The 16,503-nt window shown below is 44.5% G+C and overlaps 1 protein-coding gene across 2 annotated transcripts in view; it reads right to left on the bottom strand.

Annotated features, from left to right (window-relative positions):
- Positions 1–3,530: 3,530 nt before the first annotated feature.
- TMEM71 (transmembrane protein 71) overlaps positions 3,531–16,503 on the bottom strand; it is a 48,591-nt gene continuing 35,618 nt past the window's right edge. For both annotated transcript variants that reach the window (XM_040433295.1, XM_040433294.1), the window contains 6 exons: positions 14,559–14,707; positions 12,195–12,320; positions 9,064–9,195; positions 5,932–6,054; positions 5,045–5,129; positions 3,531–3,742 (listed from right to left, as the gene is read on the bottom strand). In XM_040433295.1, the coding sequence (XP_040289229.1) occupies positions 3,700–3,742; positions 5,045–5,129; positions 5,932–6,054; positions 9,064–9,195; positions 12,195–12,320; positions 14,559–14,707 (658 nt within the window). In that variant the 3' untranslated portion in view covers positions 3,531–3,699. The remainder of the gene's footprint in view (positions 3,743–5,044; positions 5,130–5,931; positions 6,055–9,063; positions 9,196–12,194; positions 12,321–14,558; positions 14,708–16,503) is intronic.

The raw sequence follows: 16,503 nt of genomic DNA, 5'->3' as shown, positions 1-16,503 counted from the left end.
GCCTGGGATGGTCTTTGCTGGAGATTTTCCCAAAGCTGTCTACTCTATTCCACAGGCAGTCCTCTATAATCTCAGGAGCCCCATAGCACTCATCAAGTCTCTGCCATGCCATCTGCAAACCCTTTCTGGAGTCATTCACATGTACAGCTTGTATGCGTTTCACTTGCTTGCATGACTCAATGCCTAACCATCTCACCAGAAGATCTATTTCTTCTTTGTAAGAGAGATTAAGATCTGTTATAGCATTTCTGAATGAAGCCCGCCAAGCCCTATAGTTTTCTGGCAGATCATCAAACTGCACAAGTCCCTTTGAAATAATTTCTCGTCTTGCCATATATCTTACCAGATCCGACGTGACTTGGTTGTGAGCTGGAGAGTCTGGGTAGCGATTAACTGGTGGTATCATTCTTGCATCTGATGAGCAAGTATAAGTTCCTTTTTCCACTGGAGGCATAGGATAGCTGTAGCAGTCAGGTGGATCTATGCAGTGGTGTGGAGTGTCAAGTCGCTTGCTGTCCATCGCAGGGTCTTCCCTGAAGATCTGACCGCTGGAGTTTCTCATTGGAGGGGCATAAAATGATAGGTCTGCAGTGAAGGGAGGGTCTTGACAAGAGGCGTTCTGCTGCTGTGAACTTGTCTGAAGTGGAAAGCGTGTGCTGCTGTGTGGGTACTTGTTTCCATCTTCTGAGATTGGATCAGGTTGATGGAGTATCTGTGAATGTTCTCTCACATATTCTTCAGTACGCTGTATAGCAGTTTCTTGCTTTAAGTCAAGCTGGATGTCTTGTTTGTCGCTTATGTCATCATCCGTTTCTAATGCAGCCTCTAATACTTGTGCTTTTGCAGTTGCTGCAGCTGCTGACTTTTTCAAACTGAGTACTTCTAGTGAAGCTTCTATACGTGCCTTTTCTTGCTTTATCTTTGCTTCTTCTTCTGCAAATACTATTTGTGCTTTCATGGCCTCTGCTTCGGCTCTGGCTAGCGCTGCTGCTTCAGAAGCACGAGATCGATGTGAGAGTCTGGATGAGCGTGACACTCTGGATCTGGTCTTCTGTGAAACTTCAGACATCTTTGTGTTGCTAGGTGTGGGTCTGTGTGAGACAGTAACTTCAGTCCCTCTGAAGTAGAAGCTGTGGCTGCACTGCGATGCTGTGTAGTGCTGCTGTACACAGATTAAGCGCTGATCATGCTTGCATTGCTCTATCGCATTCAAGGGCCGTCTCCGTTAAAGCCGTTGTTTTACTGTCCTGTTCCCCTTATTGTGAAGAATAATTCGACAGGTAGTTTACTCGCCCTTCAATCACCACACTGTTAAAGTTCCGGTAACTTGTTTAATGTGTATGATCAAAAGAAGGTAAAACTGTGAATACAGACAAAGCATAGTATCAGACCATACATGCAATGCAGGAGTGTGGATTAATACAATAACGCATACATCAAAGAACAGTGATGCATAAGAATACACTATGGAGCATCTGACATAAAATGCGTCTGCAGATGAGAGAACTATAGCATCATGGCAACTACACAGATCTAGGAGCATGTGACAGGAATCTACTAACATAGATTAGCTAATACCTAACTATAAAGCTCTAACATAATGCATGTATACAACAAAATATGCATCCTACACTGCAGATATAAGTAAATGATAAGGTTTGACATACCAACGATGCTTGGATGGCGTGGATGAAGGATAGATGCATGTGGATGCAACAGTACAGTGTGAATCTAGGAAATATGGCTGCTGGAATAAAGAACAACCTGCTTCCTGATCACAGAGAGTCTACTTCCTGCAGTGTCACATGACCTCAGGACAGAACAGAAAAGAACAAAGCAGTCTTAAAGGTGTCCACTAGGGGAAGCAGAATTCAGCAATGTAGATTAACATAATCTGGCTGTGGACAGACAGCACAATAATTGTTACAAGTTCTCTACTTGCTGTCAGTGAATGGGAACATTCTGGTTTACATTCAGTGGCTGAATACAGTCCATACAAGCCTAGTCTTAAAGGGGTTCTCCAGGAGTAGGATACTGATGACCCATCCTCAGGATATCACCCATATCTGATTGGTAGGAGTCTGACTCCCAGCACCCCTGAAAATCAGCCGCTGGAAGGGGCCGCAGCGCCCGGGTGAATGCTGCCGACTAGGAGCAGCTCAGTCCTATTCACATGAATGGGATTGGACGGCCACTATGAACAGACCACAGGGGCCACAGCCCCTTCCAGCAGCTGATGGGTGGGGGGCGCCCGGTCTCAGACCCCCTATTATTGAGAAGTAGAGGGTCTAGGCCTGCCATGGCTAACCTCCGGCGCTCCAGCTGTGGTAAAACTACGACTCCCAAAATGTACACTTGCTTGGCCGTTCTCAGAACTCCATAGAAATGAATGGAGCATGCTGGGAGTTGTAGTTTTACCACAGCTGGAGCGCCGGAGGTTAGCCAGCGTTAGTAACACCTCAGCCACGAAGCTGTAGACCCCACACCAGGCTGGGGGGCAGGGTAGTAAAAATCACTTATTACATCACTGACTACAAACTATCTATAGAAGTGACATCAGCCCCTGAAATACTCTGTGCTGCTACTATCACTTCAGTCATCTGATTGGTTATAGATATGAGTGTGGTATATATAGTGCTTAGAAAGTCTATTATTAAAGGGCTTGTCCACCTTTTCAGATGAGCGGACCCCCTCAGACCAGCTGAGTGCGGGGGTCCGGCTGTAGGACCAGAGATTGTTTGTTTGCTTTTTCTTGCAGAAAAAAAATAAAATTAACGAGAGAAGTCATCGAAGGGCTCTGCATTTCAGTGAGTCCACCACCAAGCCAGAAGCCATGTCCAGCTGTAGACCATAGAGGGTGGTCCGGGCCGTAATCCATTGGCTACTGATGCCCTTATATACACAGTTTAGTATCTAACATTGTAAAAATTACAACTAATATATATATATATGCACCCGAGGGATTGTCCGTGCATTGCTGCTGCTTAAAGGGGTTGTCCAGTTTAGAAAGTCAATTTTTACCTTCCCTAATAGGAAATTCTTTTCCAGATTCTCACCTCTTGGCCAGAGTCGAGAGAAAATACTAAGAGTGTCTCTGGCTCTGGAGGACCTGTCCTGCCCCACTGATGTGAATGGACACTGTGTAATGCTTCATTTCCCCCTGTGGTGGCGCTGCAGGGAAACCAAACACCTACTGCCAGGTTTCTCCACAGATGGAAGCTGATCGCTGGGGGTTCCAGCAGGAGGACACTTTCCATTAAAGGGAACCTGTCACCGGGATTTTGTGTATAGAGCTGAGGACATGGCCGCTAGCACATCCGCAATACCCAGTCCCCATAGCTCTGTGTGCTTTTATCTCAGGGACAGGACTCATCTCAGGTTAATTTGCATTTGTATCAAATCGTTTTTTTTGACACAATAAAAGCACACAGAGCTATGGGGACTGGGTATTGCGGATGTGCTAGCGGCGATCTAGCAACCCATGTCCTCAGCTCTATACACAAAATCCCGGTGACAGGTTCCCTTTAAGTAGGGATTATCCAGAGCAGAGTTCCCCTTTAAGTACCTACAGTAGATCTCTTCACACATAGCCTATTATATATATATACAATATCACAGCTGTCCGATACATACAGGAGCAGCATATAATCAAAAGCAACATTGTAATAACTGAATACTAAAGCGGCCTGGATAAGCAGTTCAGTTTTTTATTCGGGTCCGGATGCCGCTGTGGTCGGGGAACCTAAAGAAAAAGGGAAAAGGGAAAGTTAGAAACCAAGGGTCTGTATCTAATAGGGGCAGCCCATACAGCCGCCATGGGATGAGGGGGCCCGGGTCTGAATGACCCTATCCCCCTTCCATAGCATCATAACCAAGGGTGGGGAAGGGGGTGGTGGGGCAATAAGTGCCATCTTATACAATCCACAAAGTGCGGTGCCACCCTGGAGTGAAGATGACTCCAAGAACAGGGAGAAGCCGCCATGGGGGCCCTCGGGATGAGAGAGCCCATGTCAGAATTACCCTACTCCCTTTCCATAGCATCATAACTGGTGAGGATAAGGAGGACAGTGATAGAGTCTCCAACCAAGAGTGGGAAGGGGGTGGTGGGGCAATAAGTGCCATCTACTACGATCAACAACCTGTGGTGGCACCCGGGAGAGAAGACAACTCCAGGAACAGGGAGAAGTGAGTATATTTTAAAGAAGACGTGGCACCTGAGGGATTGGCCTGCTCTTCCAGGAGATCTCTATAGGATTAACTCCTTCCCACTCAATAAGCTGAATGTCCACCACTGCTCCGAATAAAAGGGGTGCTGGCACCCCATGACCCTGGAAGGCTACTATAAAAGAATATTCCTGCCCGGTTAGTGATCGGCTAATGGCTATGGTTCCTGTCACCTACAGGTGGCACTAGAGACAGTTTTCTTCTGTCTGGAGGAGAGCTCATGCTTCCTCCCAGGGTGCATTGCCTGTAAGAATCCCTAAGCAGCTGGATCTCCACAAGGAAAAGCAGCACCGTCAAGATCTCTCTATATTAGTGATAGGCGCATGCTGATGTATATACGTCTTAGGCCTCCTGCACACGACCGTATGGCTTTTTCAGTGTTTTGCGGTCTGTTTTTCACGGATCCGTTGTTCCGTTTTTTGTTTCCGTTGTGTTTCTGTTCCGTTTTTCCGTATGGCATATACAGTATACAGTAATTACATAGATAAAATTGGGCTGGGCATAACATTTTCAATAGATGGTTCCGCAAAAAACAGAACGGAAAGGATGCATTTCCGTATGTGTTCCGTTTTTTTGCGGACCCATTGACTTGAATGGAGCCACGGAACGTGATTTGCGGGCAATAATAGAACATGTTCTATCTTTAAACGGAACGGAAATACAGAAACGGAATCCATTCGGAGTACATTCCCTTTTTTTTGCGGAACCATTGAAATGAATGGTTCCGTATACGGAACGCAAAAAACGGCCAGTAAACGGGGAAAAAAAAACGGTTGTGTGCAGGAGGCTTTATATAGAGGTCAACCAAGCATTGACTTACCTGACCCACCAAACGATCAGGCAGAGTAACAAAAGAAGAATGACGATGAAGGTGAGGTCCATGATCCTCCTCTGCTTGGTGTCACCTGTCAGACAACATACATAGCATATGAAGACAAAGTGGAAGATTCTGTAAATCCGCATATAAAGGGAACTGAACGGAGCCGCAGGTCGGGCACGCGTGCAGCCGATCCGGTCACTTCTATGGGAATGCCGGAGATAGGTGAGCGCTGTACTCGGTTATCTCCGGAACTCCCATAGAAATGAATGGAGCAGTAATGTGCATGTGCAACCGGCTGCTCTGGTCACTTTAGAGGGGGTACGGGGCCCCCGTTCTCATGATCAGTGGGGGGGGGGGGGGTCCCATCAGTTAGGACCCCCACCGATCTAATAGATAGGAAATAACTTCAAACAACCGGAATACACTTTTAAATAAATCTCAACATATTCTGTTTCAAGTTCTTGCTCTTTTCAAGATCTCTGATTGCGGTTAGTGGATGGAAACATGGACATTAATGGAGATTGAGACCCATCCTGAGCAAATCTAGTTCATAGCTGAGGGTATGTTACAGTGTAACAGTCTATGTACAGTAACAGATTATTGTAACAGGGGTCTGAGTTCAGGGACACCCACCAATCTCGAGAATGATGAAGGGGCTGTGGCGCTGGTGTAGTTCTGTCGTCTCTTCACTGGTTTGCCCTGGTGCCCCACATTCAGTGGGGTCAGCTGCAGTTCCCTGGGTAACCAGGAGTGTCGCTATACACTGCAGCCCCCTTCCATTCCAGGACCCCCCCACCCATCACAAAGTGATAGCCTATACTAGGGATATGCTATGACAAATTGCCCCTGGTAGGGGGCAGCACTGTAAGAAGCAGGCGGCCACTTACCCACACCCATGGAGACACTTTCTATAGATGGTGTTAGAGTCGTAGCTGTGGAATCTCTCGCCGTCCGCCTCTCTACTGGTTCCCGGCTGCTAATATCATATGTAAACCGACATGTTTCCACATCTGTAAAATAAAAAAGTTGTAATAAATAAGCTTCATGAAGACAGTGAATACCAGTTCCAGCAGTAAAGCTTATACACAGATGTAGCAGAGCTGAGTAATTTCACTTTTTTATTAATATGCAACTGAGGTCATCCCAGCTCCCATCCTCTGCCCCTTTCCTTGATTGACAGGGCCCGGCACCTCGATTGGTGCATGAGCAGTAGATCTGCTTTTACCTTTCCAGCATTGCATATGACTACTGTGCATGCGCTGATGACATCATCCTCCACCTGGATCAATCAGGTGTGGGGATTACATCATTGGCACATGTGCTGTAGTCATCTGTGATGCTGGGGAAGTCGAGGCAGGTCTGCGCTGATAGCGTGATCTAATTATTCAGCAGGATCAACCCTTACCATGCATTATGCTTGTTGTAATAGGATTGATCCTGCTGAACAATGCTGTTGAGGTTTCATTTCACACAACACATGGATGACAAATCCAGCTCTGCTACGTCTGCTCATATTCTGTAATTGTATCGTTCAAATAATGATTTACTGTGAGCTTTTGGAGAGAATTGAGAATTTTACAGCAAAATAAATAAATCATATCGCGGTATCCTTGCTCTGCTCTCCATAAGGATCAATGATCCCTACTAATTCTCACTTCACAGAGATCAGGCACAGAACACAGGGGCAGGGGTAAATCATATCTGCATTTTTCAGAATAGGCGAAGTCTTTTGGGTATGAGGCACTCTTTACCATCCATGGATGGTGCAATAAACTGCTGGGACTTGTAGTGTAGTGCATTCTATGAATCCATGGTGCTGCGTTCAGTCCCTTACAGGACCTCCAAATACTAGGTAGATAGTCATTGGCTACAAAGAGCATCTCTTGCTCTGTATGACCTGGCAGGACTGAGCAATTCATGAACAGCTCATTTATTTAAAGGGGTTTTCTGAGATTTTACTACTGATGATCTAGGCGCTTTAGTACTTAAAGCTCCTAGGTCATCAGTAGTAAAATCTCAGAAAACCCTATTAAATACCCCTATAAGTACCTGTAAAAATAAATCATCAGTTAAAGAGGACCCTTCACCGCTCCTGACATGCCCATGTTAATAGCTTCATGCATTCCCCATGTAATAACGATTCTGGGGCCTCTATTCTTATGGCTCTATGTTGTGCCATTCCTGTATTATGTCTACTAGAAGTTATGAAGGAATTACTAGCAGCCTGCAGTAAGGGTACAGAGGGGTGGTAACCAGTTGGGGGTGTGTCCCTGCACAGACTCACTCTATCCAATCAGTGCTGCCATTTTCAGACTGGGCAGGTACACACCCCCAACTGGTTACCTCCCCTCTGTACCCTTACTGCAGACTGCTAGTAATTCCTTCATAACTTCTAGATGAAATAACAAAGGAACGGCACAACATAGAGCCATAAGAATAGATGCTCCAGAATTGTTATTACATGGGGAATGCTTGTACAGTGCTGCCCATAATTATTCATACCCCTGGCAAATTTTGACTTAAAGTTACTTTTATTCAATCAGCAACACATTTTTTGACGGGAAATGACATAGGTGTCTCCCAAAAGATAATAAAACGATGTACAAGAGGCATTATTGTGGGGAAAAAACATTTCTCAGCTTTTATTTACATTTGAGCAAAAAGTGTCCAGTCCAAAAATTTTCATACCCTTCTCAATAATCAATAGAAAAGCCTTTATTGGCTATTACAGCAATCAAACGCTTCCTATAATTGCAGACCAGCTTTTTGCAGGTCTCCACAGGTATTTTTGCCCATTCATCTTTAGCAATGAGCCCCACATCTGTCAGGTCGGAGGGTCTTCTTGTCATCACCCTGATCTTTACCTCCCTCCACAGATTCTCAATTGGATTCAAGTCTGGACTCTGGCTGGGCCACTCCAAAACGTTAGTGTTGTTGTCTGCTAACCATTTCTTCACCACTTTTGCTGTGTGTTTTGGGTCATTGTCATGCTGAAATGTCCACTGGAGCCCAAGGCCACGTTTCTCTGCAGACGCCTGATGCTGTCGTTGAGAATCCTCATGTATTGCTCTTTTTTCATGGTGGCGTTTACTGTGATTAGGTTCCCTGGTCCATTGGCTGAAAAACACCCCCAAAGCATTAGGTTCCCACCACCATGTTTGACAGTGGGGATGGTGTTCTTTGGGTTGAAGGCTTCTCCTTTTTTACGCCAACTGGACACTTTTTGCTCAAATGTAAATAAAAGCTGAGAAATGTTTTTTTCCCACAATAATGCCTCTTGTACATCGTCTTATTATCTTTTGGGAGACACCTATGTCATTTCCCGTCAAAAAATTACTTGCTGGTTGAATAAAAGTAACCTTAAGTCAAAATTTGCCAGGGGTATGGATAATTATGGGCAGCACTGTAGCTAATAAAACAGGCACATCAGGAGAGGTGAAAGGTCCTCTTTGAAGTCCCCTAGAACTAAAAAAAGGTGAAATAAAGTTTTGAAAAAAAAATCACAAAAGAAAACAAAAACAATTTTTCATGAACATTGCTTTTATAGAATAAAAATAATAAAACATGTCACCACCCAAGGAATAAAGTTTATGTGTTATTTTTATTGTGCAGTGAATCATGTAAAAAAAAAAAACTTTTCAACTCCCTTAAATTTTTTTTTTTAAAAGTTATATCTACACCTCTATATGGTGCCACTGAACAAATGCCATACAGGACTAACTTGTAAACTCCTGGGTTTCAATGCAAAATCGGTAACTTTGGCCCCCACCATTTACTGTATAACACTGGTGTATTGTTATGTGGCAGAGAAGCATTAGGCCCCTCAGTCAGGTAGGTCTGGGCGTGATTTCTTTGCACCATCTAGAGCTAAGCCCATGAGGAGCGGGGCAACAAGATCCTAGTGTGACTGCTAAACCTGTATCTCATATAGCTAAGCCCCTGAAAGCCACTAATATGGGCACAATGCATACAGCAATGATTCCATCAATCTATCAGAATCATACAATGCAGGCTCTTACCGTTATTCACATATTGGGGGGTCCCAGGAAGCACAGGATTAGCCGTCTTTTTATGAGTGTCCTTCGGGTGTAGTATCTTGGTAGAAATGCCAGTGTGGTGCAAAATGGTTGGAAGACATTGTGTAGCATTTTCTAAAAAAGCATGAAAAGGGGTTAAAAATTATGCCCAAAATCCATGCATCTAAAAGTCTGAGATGTCTGGATCGAAGGTCTCCTGTCATATACCAAAAGTACAGAGCTTCCATTTCACATTCCATAGACATATTAGTGCTTCCTGATCTCATTCAGTACTGCGGGGGCGGGACCAGGACCCACCATACTAATACTGGTTCTCACTTTTATAGGATCCACCTGATGTAAAGAAAACTAATTCATCACAGGTTCATATATCTGACAGAGCACTTATCTTATTAAAATAATTTGTGAGTTGATTTCTACTTCATAAAAATAACTGATAGGTTGTCCTTGCCCCGCCCCTGCTTACGTTACAGAATTACAAACCATATCAATCCTTCTTTATCATCTGATCAGCTCTTCTCGTCCCACCTCTATTCCCTCCATCTTCATATTACATTGCCAACTAGTGATGAGCGGCATAGGCAATATTCAAATTCACGATATTTCGCAAATTTTTATTCACCGAAAATTTGCCATTGCAAAAATCAATAATCTAGCACAATTTCATTACCTATAACAAACTATCACACAAAGGCTATATGCCAAAAGCCGGGTATGTGCAAGCCAACAGTCTATCCATGAGACAGGTAGTAAGCATACCTTACAATGGCAGACTTGTGTGCAATGGGACATTTAAAACCAGATTTTTTTTTTTTCTCAGATAGCAATATTTTCGATCGTTCCATCATCGGACTTTATTGCATACTTTCTTATCAAGTTCTATAACTCCTAAATGTTCCATCCCATCTGAGGCATTCCAAACCATCTCTCATCTGACTGAGTGCCAGTAAGTCTCAAAGTTGCTTGATTTGTGTTCGATGGCTTGGGGGACCTGCGCACCTAGATCATTATCACTAGGGTGACAAAAATGTAAAAAAAAAATTTGGATGCCAGCTAACTCTTCTCTCACTGCTTAGGGGGGCTTCATAAAAATTTTCAGTTTTCTAATTCTCCTAACGTTTATATTCAATAACTATTTCTATACTGTTTTGTCATGTAAACTCATTTGCATAAACATGGGCATATTGGAAAGACATGCAAATTAGCAGAATCTGCCTTGTTTATGCAAATCGGTTTACATGACAAAACAGTATAGAAAGGTTGTTGAATATAAACGTTAGGACAATTAGAAAACTGAAAATTTTTATGTAGCCCTCCTAAGCAGTGAGAGAAGAGTTAGCTGGCATCCAAAAACTAATTTACAGTTTTTGTCACCCTAATGATAATGATCTAGGTGTGCAGGTCCCCCCAAGCCATCAAACTTAAATCAAGCAACTTTGAGACTTACTGGCTCTCTGTCAGATGAGAGCTGGTTTGGAACATCTCATTGCACACAAGGCTGCCAATGGTATGGTATGGTATGGTATGCTATACTGACTACCTGTCTCATTGATAGATTGTTGGCTTGCACATACCCAGCTTTTGGCATATAGCCTTTGTGTGATTGTTATATGTTGTCTAATGTATGTTATAGGTAATGGTTTATTTTACAAATAAAATAATATAGCATCTATAAAAAGAAATTATTAATGATAAATAGGAAAATATTAATAATAAAAGTTTATTAATAGGTTAAATAATAACTTTAAAAAAAAGGTATGGATGATAGCATATCATAAGGATAAAAAAAGCTATATACAATAATATATACAATAACTAAAAAAAAATTATAGTTTTATTTAGTGATAAAAAATCTAGAATATTTGCAATTACGAAGATATAGCACTATATTCTAGAATTTTGCGAATCCTCAAAGTGCTGATATTTGTGATAAAAATTTGCAATTAGAATATTCGCTCTCAACACTATTGCCAAACTGTTCTATTCTCATTCTTCTCCCCTAGTCCAGTCCAAAAGTTCAAAACTCCAAAAAGCTTTATATACTTTTTTACAAATAAATTTTTTACCGACGCACAAACATTTCCACCCATGATTAATTCATCTGTCATGTAGACTTTGGCCAGAGGAAAAACATCAAGCAACTAGGCTCCAATGCAAAATGTGTACTGTACAGGACCCATCCTACCGTGTGCCATTTGTACTGGGGTCGTCTTATGTGGCAGACAGGCCTTTGTGTCCCCTCCAGGTCCCAGGAGGGACTGTTACTTTTTTACCCATTATATCTTCACACCTGACATTGGCATTTGATGAAACAACTCCCTTCAGAACGTAGGCACTGTGGGGATCATCTAAACCCCATGGCTCTGACCCCAGCACCCCAGCATACAACCATAAACCGTGTCTGGCCAGTCTGGCTTAAACGCTATGTAAACCTTTGGTGTAAAAAAAAAATTATGATCGCATTTTACTCATTTTAGGCTAAAAATCATTTGTTTTCCATTTTTTTTAAATTAAAATGTAAATGATACTTTCACTTTCACTTTGTGCCGGTCATCTAATAATACTTATGTCTAGATTACTAAAAAGTTATAAACACTTATTTAAGCCGCATTCGTATCATTCGTAATACAAGAATTAAACTAAATTGAGTGTTTATAAGGTCAGAGGTCAGAAACAGAGCCGTCAGCTGAGCTGCCTGATGGAACAAAGTGAAAATTCTGATCCTGCTACTAAAGAATCTCAAGGCTGCACAGAGAAAGGGGTTCAATATTTTTAATAAAGATCAATTGAAAATAAATGATTTTTAGCTCAAAACGAGTACAATGCAATAATAAAAAAAATTGCCCCCAAAGATGTACATAGCCTTTAAGTCTGCCAGAGAGGTAACTGCTCATGCAGAGTGGATCTCCATCCTAGCGCGGAACACAGGACTCCATGATGTTCATATACCCTCATAGGTCATATGGAGAGGGGTTGTCCTCAACCTTTAAAAAACCACAGAAATTTTTTGTGTGGATTTTAAGACTGAGGGATACCAGATCCAGGAGAAACACATCATAACACTGCTCGATGCCTATGCAAAACGTAATAAAAATTTTTTTCCAGTCACCTACCGTTCGTCATGTGCTGGTAATATCCAGATGTGATGTGGTCAGCATCTGACTCCACTATCTCATGAAGGGCTGGAGCATATAGGTTGGTGGTGGAGTCACAACTATTTGGATTTTCTTCCGTAAAAACTATAAGATAAAAAAAAGCAACAATAGAAACATAAATTTTTTTATTTTTGTTACGTGACCTCTGCTTTGGACACTACTCCATATAATACGTGGTTGACCAGAATGAACAATTCCTTTAACCCTGTTCCTGCTATGCACTAAAAGGGGTTTTCCTCTACCCTAATCTAATTTTTGAAAATCGCCCTGTACTCCTAATCCAATTCTGATCAGCACCAAATACCTATTTTGTTTTTTTTTGTTTTTTATTCCAAATTCACGGTCCTCGCTCCTTTATTGCAATGTCACCACAGTGTTTACAGCCTGGCGCTTGTTTCCCACCAGGCCCACAAGGTTTTGTGCCGGCTGCAGGCCAACCAATCCTTGAGCGCAGAACATAGCGGTTGCTGCGCATGCGCCAGGGGAGCAATCTTCTTCAATGGCGCTTCCGTCCAGCAATGTACATGACGTCACCCGTATATTGCCCAGAACGGAAGAGAAGAGCAAGAAGGGAGAACAATAGGAATGCCAAAAACTGGAGTCAAGTGACTAGTTCGGAGATACAAGAATAGTATTTTTTCAAAAAATATTTTAGTTGTTGTTTCCTGGAAGACTCCTTTACCAGAAGGTCACTCTGATGACTACACATATTTGATATCATCACATCTGTTACACTCCAAACAATCCAATTATTTTAACGACTTTAATAAATACAAACAATAAAAAGCAATGATAAAATTTGTTTCTCTAAAACAAAGGAAAAAAAATAAAAAGGGGCGATTCTGTTTTAACACCTTATCCCCTATCCATTAGATAGAGGATAACTGTTAGGCCCCTTTCACACGGGCGAGTTTTCCGTGCGGGTGCAATGTGTGAGGTGAACGCATTGCACCCGCACTGAATCCGGACCCATTCATTTCTATGGGGCTGTTCACATGAGCAGTGATTTTCACGCATCACTTGTGAAAGTCGCAGCATGCTCTATATTGTGCGTTTTTCACGCAACGCAGGCCCCATAGAAGTGAATGGGGCAGCGTGAAAATCGCAAGTATCCGCAAGCAAGTGCAGATGCGGTGCGATTTTCATGCATGGTTGCTAGGTGATGATTGGGATGGGGACCCGATATAAGGGAAAATAATAGCATTCTTAATACAGAATGCTTAGTAAAATAGGGATGGACGGGTTAAAAAAAACTAACAAAAAAAACTTTAACTCACCTCATCCGCTTGTTCGTGCAGCCCGGCTTCTCTTCTTTCTTCTTTAAAGACCTGGGAGGAAAAGGACCTTTGGTGACGTCACTGCGCTCATCACATGATCCATCACATGGTCCATGTGATGGATCATGTGATGAGCGCAGTGACGTCATCAAAGGTCCTTTTGCCAGGTCCTGAAGAAAGAAAGAGGAGATCCGCTACGCGAGGTGAGTTAAATTTGTTTATTATTTTTAACCCCTCAATGGACATTTTACTATGCATTCTGTATTCAGAATGCTATTATTTTCCTTTATAACCATGTTATAAGGGAAAATAATAAAATCTACAGAACACTGATCCCAAGCCCGAACTTCTGTGAAGAAGTCCGGGTTCGGGTCTGGGTACCAAACATGCCGATTTTTCTCACGCGTGTGCAAAATGCATTAAAACGCTTTGCACTCGCGGGGAAAAATTGCGCATTTTCCTGCAACGCACCCGCATCCTTTCCCGCACGTCACCCGCAAACGCTCGTGTGATCCCAGCCTTAGATTGGTAGGTGTCCAACCACTGGGACTCCCACCGATCACAAGAAAAGGGGTCCTGAGCAGTGATGGTCATTTTGCAGTGTTCGCCAGCGAACGCATGTGGGCTGCCATCTTGACTCACCCGTCCGGCGATGCACAGGTAAGCCCTTACCTGTGCCGGGAGCCGGTCTGAAATCAAATGCGGTCACCGGGAGCAGGCAGTTCCGAGAACAGCCGCCGGGGGCCTTCATCGGGCTGTTATCGGAACTGCCTGCTCCCGGTGACTGCATTTGATTTCAGACCGGCTCCTGGCACAGGCACAGGTATGGGCTTACCTGTGCATCGCCGGACGGGTGAGTCAAGATGGCAGCCCGCATGTGTTCGCTGGTCCTGAGTCTTTCTGTATGAATAGTGCAGTGATCGAGCACGTGCACTGCCGAGACGGCCGGAGATAGCCAAGTGCTGTAATCAGAATAGCTCTTTAGGTGCAATAAAAGTGAAAAAGAAAAAATACTCAAAACAAGTCAAACAGACAAGGATAATACCAGAGCCGGAGTAGTAGATTTGCTCGTCCACAAACGGTTCAATGTCATTTAGGTCTTCATAATTGGGAGGTTGCCTGTCCTCAAGGTGTCCATGATTTGTAAGATCAAGACGTCTTTGTCCCAGGGCTTTACGTCTCTTCCTAAAAATTCTAAATGGACAACAAAAGTTAAGATCATAAAAGGGGTTTACTGGCAGTACGATCCTCAGGATCGGTCATCAATATCAGATTGGCAGGGGTCCAACTACTGGCATCCCCACTAATTACCTGTTTGAAAGGGGCCTCTCCTCACAGCACTCCAAGCACAGCGCCGTACATTGTATAGTGGCCGTGCTTGGTATTGCAGTCCAGGCCCATTGACTTGAATAGGACTGAGCTGCACCTAGGCCGTGTGACTGATGAAAGTGACATCACTGGCACCTTCCATCAGTGGAGGCGCTGGGAGAAATTAGATATTGATGACCTACTTAATTTCTGCTGGAAGTGATTTGGGCTAAAACTTTTAAAAAGTCAGAAACTGCAACAAAATTTTGATGTAAATCCACCAGCTTACACATGCGAGCTGCCGTCTTGACTCACAAGTCCGGCGACCGGGAGCCGGTCTGAAATCAAATGCGGTCACCGGGAGCAGGCAGTTCCGAGAACAGCCCCCGGGGGCCTTCATCAGGCTGTTCTCAGAACTGCCTGCTCCCGGTGACCGCATTTGTTTCAGGCACAGGTAAGGGCTTACCCAGTGCTTTAAGTGGGCCAAAAGAGGTTCCGGTACTCTATTAGGCGCCGGTGCTCCCCCCCCCCCCTGCACATCAGACCCCCCCATCACACACATATATATTAGTTCCTCTATGTACCAGTACAGTACCCCCCCCCACCACCGCACATTCGTTCCTCTCTGTACCAGTACCCCCCTGCACATCAGACCCCCCCCCCCACTCATCACACACACACACATTAATTCCTCTCTGTACCAGTGCCCCCCTGCCAGAGGGGTACTGGTACAGAGAGGCACTAATGTGTGGTGGTGGTGGGGGGGGGGGGGTACTGGTAAAGAGAGGAACTAATGTGTGTGATGAGGGGGGGGGGGGGTCTGATGTGCAGGGGGGTACTGGTACAGAGAGGAACGAATGTGCGGTGGGGGGGGGGGGGGCCTGGTACATAGAGGAACTAATATATATGTGTGTGATGGGGGGGTCTGATGTGCAGGGGCCCCCTACACATCAGACCCACCCATCAGACACATATATATTAGTTCCTCTATGTACCAGTACCCCCCCCCCCCCACCACCGCACATTCGTTCCTCTCTGTACCAGTACCCCCCTGCACATCAGACCCCCCCCCCCCCCTCATCACACACATTAATTCCTCTCTGTACCAGTACCCCCCTGCCAGGGGGGGGGGGGGTGTACTGGTACAGAGAGGAACTAATGTGTGTGGGGGGAGGGGGGGTGCCTGTCACTCACCAGTACTCTTCAGAAGTTGGATTCCAAAGCAAAGTCGATGTTCTTTGCTGCACCGTCCGACTCCTGACTCCAAGGAGGACCAGTCACTGGTCGCCGCACTGATCGCTCCACACAGGCGCGCGGGAAGGAGTTGACGTCACCTAACGTGAGGTCAACTCCCTGCCTGCGCCAGCCTGAGCCGTACTCTGCAACGACCCGCCCCCCTCCACTAGCTGCCCAGCCAACGACATTAGGGAGGAGATACTGCCAGCTCTCCGCTGCGCTCCGGTACCGGAAACCCACGTACTGGGCGCACGGAGAGGTGCTGGTACTCTCCAGGGCAATTTTTGGAAGTGGCGGTACTGAGTACCGCCGCGTTCCGGCCCACTTCAAGCACTGGGCTTACCTGTGCATCGCCGGACTTGTGAGTCAAGATGGCAGCTCGCATGTGTTCGCTGGCGAACGCGGCGAACTGGCCATCACTGATTAGCAACGATTTTCATTCCCCA

This window comes from Bufo bufo, chromosome 5, assembly GCF_905171765.1.
Source record: "Bufo bufo chromosome 5, aBufBuf1.1, whole genome shotgun sequence".
Classification (NCBI taxonomy): Eukaryota; Metazoa; Chordata; class Amphibia; order Anura; family Bufonidae; genus Bufo; species Bufo bufo.
This window is presented reverse-complemented; position numbering and strand designations above follow the sequence as displayed.